The 10,772-nt window shown below is 42.7% G+C and overlaps 1 protein-coding gene across 5 annotated transcripts; it reads right to left on the bottom strand.

Annotated features, from left to right (window-relative positions):
* Positions 1-1,965: 1,965 nt before the first annotated feature.
* Positions 1,966-10,468, bottom strand: LOC120741801 (cerebellin-1-like). 5 transcript variants are annotated; one of them, XM_040044852.1, is made up of 9 exons: positions 10,410-10,468; positions 9,145-9,655; positions 8,967-9,062; positions 8,592-8,825; positions 8,155-8,177; positions 7,821-7,966; positions 6,233-6,504; positions 4,200-5,622; positions 3,335-3,555 (listed from the first exon to the last, which is right to left on the bottom strand). In XM_040044852.1, exons 2-8 carry the CDS (start codon positions 9,631-9,633, stop codon positions 5,353-5,355), a joined length of 1,530 nt encoding a protein of 509 aa, XP_039900786.1. In that variant the 5' UTR covers positions 9,634-9,655; positions 10,410-10,468; the 3' UTR covers positions 3,335-3,555; positions 4,200-5,352. The 5 variants fall into 5 exon arrangements, with proteins under 5 accessions (XP_039900788.1, XP_039900789.1, XP_039900786.1 ...); XM_040044851.1 differs by lacking the exon at positions 10,410-10,468 and having other exon boundaries at positions 9,145-9,895; XM_040044854.1 differs by lacking the exons at positions 6,233-6,504; positions 7,821-7,966; positions 8,155-8,177; ... (2 more) ...; positions 9,145-9,655; positions 10,410-10,468 and adding exons at positions 1,966-2,317; positions 2,398-2,517 and having other exon boundaries at positions 2,894-3,555; positions 4,200-4,344.
* Positions 10,469-10,772: the final 304 nt, after the last annotated feature.

The raw sequence follows: 10,772 nt of genomic DNA, 5'->3' as shown, positions 1-10,772 counted from the left end.
ATTTCATTGGCTCGACTAGCTGTCCATCAGACGTACTGCCGCTACCGGGCGGGATGAGAGTCATAGTTTGGTTGAAGTAACACTAAATGCGGCCTAGTTGGGATCGTTTGGCTCGGTGATCTTCAACATTGCTGTCTCGCTGTTGTAGATGCTCGAAATAGGAAGCGCAGCAGTTTTAGAGCTGGCTGGAAAAAAAATAGATATTGTTTTAATAAACTGAAGTGTTCATGGACTGCACGGCCAAAAGACCTGTTTCTGAATGGCACACCATCAATTTTTTCAGCGGTTTATTACACTGGCCATAGCCCAGAAATCAGCCTACATCATTAAATGAATGAAGACCTGTTGTCATATCGGTCTATTAGTTTCTAGATGTATATAACCAGACGACGAGGGCGTATTATATATTTCCCAAGGTTACTGGTACACCTGGAACATTAATATTAGCTTCCTCTGGGTATTAATGTAATGGTCTGGCGCTTTCATATGCGATTCAGTTTTTTAATTAGGCTTTGGTGCCCTCTAGTGGCCCAATATTAAAATATAATTACTAGCTTTCAGTCTGTTATGTATGCAGTTTTCAGGGCACTGGGACAGAAAAGGGCTCTTATTGCCCCAGATTCATTTTTTCTTTTTCTTTTTTCTTTTGGTCAGTTTCCTTAATCACAAATTAATTAGACCATATAAGTGTAAACTAATCTTAAATAATCTCATACTTAGATTTCTACATAGGGCCCTCTGAGGTCAGATCACAGGAATGCCACACCCTGTCAGATACAATTGTATTTGAGTGGAGCAAATCTTGAAGTAAATAAACTGCCAATGGCTTTGAAGTTTGTTGTATTTGCAGGTCCTTGTGGGGCTCGGGGCAAAACGGAGGTTACTCACTCTACGTGGCTGAAGAGTGAACCAATGAGTACAGTGGCACTTAGGTGTAAAGTATAAAAAAGAAAAACATTTTAACATTTGTGCGAACACTGCAAGATTTCATTGTGTTTTCTGAGATTTATTTAGAAAGGCCATCATTTCCTGCCTAGGACTTGAGGTTAATTTAATAAGATATTCTTCTTTGGGAGCATTAATATGACAGCGTGAATTCATATCTAGGCTTTTTCCATTTTTATGAATTTTTTACTCATCATCCTAATTTCATAAATGTATAATTCTGGTAACAGAAGGATGAAAATGACAAAGGAAGTCAGAGAGAGAGAGAGAGAGAGAGAGAGAGAGAGAGGAAGATGGTGGGCATGAACCACGGAAGCGTAAGTGACTACATGTGACAGCACACCACACTTTATCCACGGCAGCCCTGCAGAGATGAACCTGCCTGTTCGACAGAGCCTCCATCTGTCTGCGGCCCTGTAAGGAGCATCCACCGTACACCACACTTCATACCGGGTCCCACGCTGGTCCCTTCGGTCCATGCCAATGCCAACTCTGCTGGTGGGATCTATATTTACAAACAGCTGCCATGGCACTAGGTAGGGTACAATGGAAGGGATGAGAAATACTGCCTTGTATAAGCAGATTAAACAGTCGCGGTCTTGGTGATTCATCAGATATTGTCTGAAATCAATCTCGCTTGCATACTCAAAGTGAAATACTGAGCCAGATTTAGACTATTTTATTTGGTCTTTGATAGAAATTTCTTTGTAAATAAACATTTGTTATATTATACTAACAGGCATATAGAGGAACAGCAGTCATACAGCACACTAGAATAAAGAGATTTTTTAAACATAGACAGGATGGCATGTGGAGCACAGCAGTGTTGAAACACTTAAGAACAGAAGCTTTTAGGTACTCTAGCACAGAAGCCCGTGTTTTAAATGGCTACTTTAGAATTTTGCCACAAAGTATCTCCTATAACAAGCATTTAGACATTAAAAAAAAACCCCAAACAAAACAGAGCAAATGAATTCCTCAGAGACATTATGTTTGCCATCTACTCTCATTTTCTTTTTGGTCCATTTGAACAATCATCTCATTTTTGCATAAAAGCCATCTTTTCATGCACTATATAAGGTTACAGATTGAAGCCTTTCTTTTCTCCCACCACCTCTTCCCCTTTTTTCTCTCAATCATTCTCACTTTGCAGCGCTTCAACCCTCTATCTTTCTCACAAGGGGAAAACCAGGAAGCCTGAGAATGTGGAGTACTTCCAGCCTCCCATCAGGTTGCCTCTCTCCAGTCTGAGGTAGGCCTTGTCGCCCTTCTCCATAATCACCAGGCCGGCATTGGTGGCGGCTTCTCTGGTCACGTCCTGGTCCCCGGCGAATGCCGAAATCATTGGCCAGCCGTTCACCATCAGGCTAACCTAAGAGATGGGAACCAGCGAGATTAAGAGAGTGATCCACTGGAACCACAGCTATGAGTCTCAGAGTTGAGTGGGCGTACCTGAATAGTTTGTCTATTGTAGGCCTTCACCACATGGAAGTTGAAGCTGTACACCCCCCTCCTTGGTGCCAGGAACACACTACTTTCTTGGTCAAAATGAGTGCCCACGTTAACCAAAATCTGAACAGACAGCAGGAAAAAGACGGGGGATGATAAAGTCACGACATGGGTCATTCTTTTCGTCTGTTCAGATTGCTTACTTCCAAACTACTGAGACCTATTTTCATACATCCCTCTCTCCCTCTAAAATGTCCATGGACATGCAGCTTGTGCAGCATAATCCAACCATGTTTTCATTATGTGGCTTCACTACAGGTTCAAAAGTTTAGCAATCAGCTCATTATCACACCCAATGGGAGAAGACACCTGACTACAAAATGATAGCACAGAGCCTTTTGTGTGTTTGCCCATTCTGTACTGTAAAAAATAAACCTGTCACAATTTGCCACAGTATGCTACAAATGGGCATAATAAACATAGATATCTGATAACTCACATTATCAAAGTAGATGATCATGGTGCGGTTGCTCATGTCTGTCGGCTCGTGGTTGGTCTGGCGGCTGGCAGAGAAGGCCACCCGACCCGAGCCAGAGCGCACCGACATGCCCAGGGCGTTTCCGGCGGGCTCGGACGAAGGCGTGGAGTCACACACTACCAAACATTTCCCCTCAAGGATGATGGGCTCTGTGTCATTCTGGCCCCTGGATCCCAAAGGTCCCCACAACAGGAGCATGCCCAGGAGGAGCAGGATGTCAGGGTGGACTGACCCGAGGTGCATGACTGAACCTGAGATTTTATTTTTTTTTAAGTCAAATATCTCTAATTTCTAAGGACAATAGTCACTCTGGGCAATCTGCAAAATAAATAAACATGCTACGGCTAAAGAAACACTCTATATCAGAACAGAAAGAGAAAGAAAACCTGTTTGTTTTTTTTTATTTAGTCTATGTTTTCCAGGCAGTTTTGACTCAGATTGGTTTGCTGGTCATATCTGTCAGTCTTTTCTTTCGAGTTTCCCCCTTTTTGACCCCCACACAAATCCCCAAATCTCTTCAGTTTCCTTTGTGCTGTGTCAACAGGGTCCAGAATGACACTCAGAAAAAAATCTCTTTATATTTTCAAGTTGATGTCGTCAGCAAAAAATAAGCAGAGATGTAGCTGAGAAGGGGAAGAGAGGGAGAGACAGAGAAAAGATAAGGGGCGGCACGGTGAGTGAAGATCCAAGTCCGGGCTTAACGGATGAAGACGAGGACGGAAAAGGTGTGGAAGAGAGGGAAAAAAAAAGATGAGGTAAGACTTTGGAGAGGTGACAAGGGGGAGGATGTAGGACCCAGAAGGGAATCAGAGAGAGAGAGATGGGGAACAACTCCACTGAGTGACCATCTGTCTGCCACACACGCTCGCTGTTTCTCCCACTTGTGCCTCTTGTTGCGCACACTCACACACGCTGCAGCCGCACGTACACACATTCATCGTCTCTGCAGGTTCAAAAGACTTTCTGTTGGTTCAGCTCACTGAAATGAGTAAAATGCAAAGCCCCCCCCCCCCCCCCCCACGCCTCCAACGCCATTTCAAAGTGTAGCATTTTTGAGATAACATCCATTTATCTGTGCAAAATCAGCAACAGGGTGAAAACATTTCCTTCTAAGCTTCAACAAAGTTATTCAGAGACAAATGCATCATGCTTCCTCATTCAAGGAATTACACAATTCATTGTGCTATTCATCAACAGTGACTAAACATGATGTGACTACAAGATTATGAGATTATGAGAATAATAAAAGTAATAAACAGAGGATCACCTGTTCCCATGCAAAGGATCGTGTATTCCATATCTGAAGGACTGAAATATCCTTGTTGTCCCGCTCCTCTGTCACATTAATTCACAGCATGGCTGATCACAACCAAGATAGAGACTGCTCTGATCTCTCTGTCTATCTCCCCGTTCCTTCCCTTCTCTCTCTCTCTCTCTCCCTCCTTTCCATCTGCTTCGTTCTCACCCTTTATGCTGCATCCGCCCACTCACGTTTACAGTAATATAAAAGATAAATAAGTGTGAGCAGCTTCAAAGAGCAAAGTTAGCAAGTGAGTGGCAGTTTTCTCCCCTTCCCCCCCTGTAATTCCCAAACAAAACATTGATCTCCTCACAAGAATCAAAAGATCCTTCGCCATCTTCAAGACAGCGAGATTAATTTCCAGGTCTTTATGCATGTGGTAAATAGAGCTGGTTTCCTCGATCCACAGCACCATTTGATCCATAAACATGCTGCTTTTGTGCTTTTCTTTGATCATGCACTTAATGTCTAGACACTCCTAGATACAGACAGGAAATCACAAAACAGAGGTAGAGCTTCAGAGATGTTTAAGAAAGGCTGGAGTGAGAAAAAAGTTCAAGTTTATCTTATTAATATCAGCCAAACAAATTTCCAGCTTTTCTATAACTACATTACTTTATAAACAAAGGCCATCCTTATTTCTAATTGCTGTGGAATCAAGGTGCTGAACAATGTAACTAAAGTAACTAATTACTTTTAGAATATTTTAACTCAGTTACTAACTCAGTTACTTTTTTGAAGTAACTAGTAACTATAATTAATTACTTTTTCAAAGTAACTTGCCCAACACTGGAAATGAACATAATTGGTCCCCTTTAAAATGAGCCTTTCCATCTAGTGTTTAGGGAAGTATCAAATTCCCTTTGGGTGTCTTCTGGAAATGTTTTCACATGCCAGCTGATCGCCGCTTTAGAAGACACAGTTTTGTCTCTTTGAGGAAGAAGAGGTAAAGCTCTGTTTTAGAGCAGGAAGCAGAGAAACAGCAGCTCATGGCAAAGACTCCAACAGAGGTTTGCGTAAGTTACACAGACGGGGAAAAAACAACAGCACTTTATTTTGGAATGGCCAAAACAGCACAGAGTTCATCATCATCATCCTCCTAGCTGTCCTTTTCATCACATCAGACTTTAACAATAGTGATCCGACTGTTGAGCTCAGCTTTGTAGAGTCCAAAGCCCAGGCACACCGGCTGAGTAAAGGTGGTGGAGAAAGTGTGGAGGTGGATCAGGTTGTTAGACGGTCCCACCTCTGAGTAGGTGATGGTGCCTGAGCTGTAGTCCACGGCTACAGCAACGCGGTTCCCAGTCATTTGGTATGTGAGGCGGGTCTTCCTGCGGTTGTGCCAGGCGGCTAGCTTTTTATCGTGCTGCTGTGTCAAGCTCCATGAAACCTACAAGGGGTTTAATCAAGGAAGATGTTTTCATTTCAGCTGAAACGTTACTATCAAACAATTACTCATGTGGGGGAAATTGATCTGGCGATAATTTTAGTAACTGATTTATATTTCAAGTTGAGCAAAAATCACTGCAGCGTTCCAAGGAAGTATTGGCTATATCTTAAATTGCATGTGGTTGACAAGGAAGGTATCACTGTAAATGTTCTCATCCTTCTGCAAAATGTGCTTTGATCACTGACGGTTAAATCAGGGCAGTGATATTAGTAAAAAACCTAAACATAAAATTAAACGTACACGAAAGAATAGACTAGGAAAGAATGGAACTGGAATACAATTGTTGAACTGCTTTAGTGCACCAGAGGAAAATAGAAAGAAGGTTCACTTTTTTTCAAGGCCAAATTTACTGTTTCACTCTGACTGAATGAATGATGAGATGTTCGAAGGAAAAAATCATCTTTTTCACTGATGCCAAACAGACTGAGAGATGTCAGGGACAGGCATCAAACAGAGGCTCCGGCTCATTCTATTAGTTAGCAAAGAAAACACAAAATCTAACACTGGAACGAGTGTGATTAACCACTCTGGCTCTGCGGCACACTTGTACCTTGTTGTTCCCAAATGCATTGCCTTCTTTGCCCTTCCGTCCAATACTTCGGTAGCAGATGCCCACATCCCAGAATCCCTCGGCTTCCAGCTCCCAGTAATGAGTCCCAGAGGAGAAGGTCTGGACGGTGAGGACCTGCGGCCAGTGGTCGAAACGTTCGGGATGAGCAGCGCAAGGCAGGCGGTTTTTAACTCGTGTAACTGAGCGCAGGTCATCTGAGATGCTCAACAGAGGATGAGCTGTGTTTGTGTCCAGACTCAAGGGACTGGTTACTGCAAGGAGAGAGATAAATCTTAGTTACTTTCCTCGTAGTACTTAAACTTGTTCGGCCATTTCTATGGAGCAAAACAGAACTTTTAAAATGCAAAACAGAGATTTATAAATATATGCTTTTGAGCCACACCTACATCCTCAATTGCTGTCACGTTACAAACATGTATATGCATAATTCAGGTCATTAAACTCGTGCTTTTTAACATAAACATCATCTGCTATTTATTCAACACATTCATAGATGGTTCATCGTGGTTTTAACTCCATTGATGATGCTTTCTTTATTTAGCTCAAGGCAAACATATTTAGAGTTGAACTGACTCTGATTTGCTATTCTGGACTCAAAACTGAGTTTCTCTTCTTGGGATTAGAGGTCAGCGTTAGACTCAGAGTTTGTTAAACAGATTGCTGGTGTATTCAGCTTCATGTCTCTACCTTTGTATTTGTCTGTGCTCCTCTGTTCCCCGCCTTTGTTGATCACTATGTTTGTCTTCCTGTTTTTAGTGCCAGCTTAGATTTTGTGTCCTTATTTGGGATTTTGTTGTCTGCTGCTTTTGAATTTGCGTAGACTCTTGTAAGTTACCAGCAGCATCTTATTAAAGCTTTTGTTTTGTTTGCTCAAGCTGTCAGTCTCTGAGTGTCGGCAAGTGTGTCCTCCAGTGAACCATAGAAACCAACTGAGAAATATTTGCTAATGATATCTACGTGTTAATGAAAACACCCACAAACACATTCTTTAGGTTTTATCAAACATGAACTCCAAACAATGTCAAGAAAAATTAGGTCGTTGACTACAGAGGTGTTACATAGTTACATACATAGAAGACTGCTTACAGTCCATCATACCAAAGATGCCATTGGTCCTATCTATCTATCTATCTATCTATCTATCTATCTATCTATCTATCTATCTATCTATCTATCTATCTATCTATCTATCTATCTATCTATCTATCTATCTATCTGACCTTTCACTTCTAAGTTGAATATGTAAATGACTGCACTCTGGAGCCTCACCTTAAGACCAACTGAGCATTATTTAAATGCCATGTAATTTATGATGTCTGCTTACAGCAGGATGATGTACCATGTCACTCAGAACTCAGATCATCTCAAACTGGTTTCTTGAACATTACACTGGAATTCAAATGGCCTCTACAGTCACCAGATCTCAGTCTAACAGAGAACCTCTGACATGTGGGTTAAGTTCTGAGGTTCAACAAGAAAGCTAACAAGCTTCATTCCCCAAAATGTCTAGCTATTCCTTTAAAATCATTAGCGGGGCAGGTAAGTGTCACGCATTCATTCCACTCACAGAGTTCCCTCTTGAGGTCACTGAGACAGCGGAGGGTAGCAGTGATGAACTCGCGGTACTTGCGCTCGATGTCCTCCAGAATGTGCTTCCTGTCTGCGCTGATGGGATCAGGGATGTAAAGTGGACTATTCAGCTCAGCTAATAACCTACAAATCAAAAGCACAAATGAAATAACGCCTTTATTATTTTGTGTTTTTCATTGTTTCTCTATCTCTCTTTTCTCTCGAGCTTCCACTGTAATAACACTCCCTAGCATGACAACCCAAACACACGTCAACATAACACAGCTCAGGACGAGTCCTAATTCAGTCTGACTGGTTTGTTCTGGACTTACTTTGTGTCATCTGACTGAAAGGCCTGCGAAAAGAAAAGTCAAGGACAGCTCAGTAAAATGCACCAACAGAATGAAAAGCAGCTGTCTGTGTGAATGTGAATGTGCTCAGGTAGATTTTTTTTCTATAAATTCCTACATTTCTACCTTTTTGCATTTTCAAATCGCCCTAATATGTAACCATGCCAAATGTGTGATCTGCTGTAAAGTTTCACTCTCTGGCCACTGTGTATATGTGTAGGGTATTGCAGCATATTCCAGTCAGGACTACAGTGGTGGATTTCCTTGGCTAAAAATGATATTCTGCAGTCATACAACAGTTAATCTCCCAATCAGAGATTGGACTGGATCGTTACTGGAAACTGGTGCATCCTGTCTTAAGCTATAATTTAGTTTCGTTTGAATGACCTAGTTCTGGAAAAACTTAATGCTACACTCACCCAGATGAGCAGGAAAGGGTCTGTCTCTGACAGCAGTAAGGCCAGATAGTGCTGGATTCTTAGGGTGTGGTGCATGTGGTCCCTCACTTTGGAGCAGTCTTCATGCACACGATCCATGACCTGCTGCCTCTCCTTCTTGGTGATGTCTCTCAGTGCCACCACCAGCTTGTTGACCTGGACCTGCAGGTCTGAGCCCAGCTGCTCCACCTGGGAATCGTCCTGCCTCAGAGAATCCTGGAACCAATGAGGACAGAATACTGGATTGCTGGCAGATCAGTGATTGAGACGCAATCAAACCACATGACTTGTGATTTTGGTACGAACAGCTTTATGAGTCATTAGATTTCCTTTGCACAGATAAATATGTGTACTCACTACCATGGTGGAATCGATGTTCTCACGCTCTTTGAGGATTCGCTCTCCATCTTTCAGTTTTTCCTCTGCTTTTATAAGCAGTGTCTGAAGGATGACCTGCAAAAATCACCCAGTAGGTATTACAGCAACCACACGTTAACATAAAAACATACATTAATTGATTATCCATCCAGCACACCTTCAGATCATCCTCCACGTGCCTCAGTGCTTTCACTTTGTGCTGAGCGTGGCCTCCTTCCAGCAGACAGTCGCCACACACGTACACTCTCTCATCAGCACAGTAGTAGCGGAACAGCTCTGTGTGCGCCGGGCACCTTCGCTGGGACAGATCGCCCAGCGGATCCACCAAAAGGTGGGTGCTAAACACCGGTCTCTCAAGATGAGGCCGGAGATGTTCGGCACACAGCGACACTTCACACCTCAGGCAGGTCTTAACTGCCAACGGCGGTTGTCCTTTCTCTGCCTCGGGAGGGCAGCAGTCGCACAGCACTTCTCCGTGCTCCTCCTGACACTGGGGACAGGTGAAGCGACCTTTTCCTTCACCCTGGCTGCTCCAGGCCTCCCGGACACAGGCAGGACAGAAGCTGTGACCACAGGGCAGGGGCTGGGATTGGCTGAAGGTGTCTCGGCACACAGAGCAGGTCAGCTCTTCATCCATGGAGGCCATCGTGACAAGGATACTATAAACACTGGTTTCATACAACAGGACGAAAACAAATAAGCACATTGATTAAGCGGCAAACACACAAAATGTGCAAATATCAACAACTGTACAGACTAACACGTTTGTGTGATGTATAAGAAAGACTAACACAAGACAGAACCACACACAGGCAGCGCTGGAATGGTGACAAGCTGGGAATGCTTGTTTCACTCCAACTGTGCACTCAGACCAGTAATCCTGTCTACTGGGCTTTTGCCTACTGTGCTCTATGAATAGATACTTCACAAAGTAAGCGGTTTTACTGAGAAAACATGCTGAAAGTGTACAAAAATATCAGAAAGGCCTCATCCACTTTTGTCAGGGAATATATCAGCACAACTAAAAGTGCTAGAAATGACATAGAATACCAAAAAAACCCTTCTTCTTCTTCTTCTTCTTCTTTTTTTTTTTTACAATAATATATACTATCAGATATTTAAAACATTATCAAATGAAACAAAGCAATTATCTAATAAACCCAGGTGTAATATATAGTGGTTCCTTTTCTTTAAAATAGTAGCAAAGGTGTTGTAACACTGACTGTAGACGAGCATTAACTGCACTTAGACTGAAGCTGTTGCAGTGGAGGGATCAGGAGATCATCTGACACAGATGGCTGGCTCAGTTTCCTTTACATGTGCTCTTCTTTTCTGTATTTCCCCCAAAACTTTAATGCTTTGACTAACAACTATGTATCATTAGAAATTACTAAAAAAAGCCACAGAAGTGTCATTCCTTACCCGTTAGCTTCTTAGTGTTTGCAGACTAAAGCCATCTGTGAGTGCGTGAGTTGTGTGCGATCAGACTGCCGATTGGAGGCTAATCCCAACAGATTCACTGCACTCAGAGAGGTCAGCTGATCCTGAGATGGGAGGAAGGGCAAAAGTGGGGGGAGTGGGGCAGGGAAATTGATTAGGTAACTCTGAAGACACAAGGTTTAGGGTTAGAGTTTACATCATGTCCCTGCACAATTTAAAACATGTCAGCGTCACATAAAGCGTTTCCTCTCTAGCTGTCCTACACCATGTGTGTCCCACATGTCCAACGCTTTCCATACGTTTGTTTTTGTCATTCAGAAGCATGACTGCAGCTTTCAGCAAGCT

Source organism: Simochromis diagramma, unplaced genomic scaffold (assembly GCF_900408965.1).
Source record: "Simochromis diagramma unplaced genomic scaffold, fSimDia1.1 OVJJ01000663.1, whole genome shotgun sequence".
NCBI classification, from domain to species: Eukaryota; Metazoa; Chordata; class Actinopteri; order Cichliformes; family Cichlidae; genus Simochromis; species Simochromis diagramma.
Note: the sequence above shows the minus strand (reverse complement) of the source record. Positions and strands in the feature narration are given on the sequence as shown.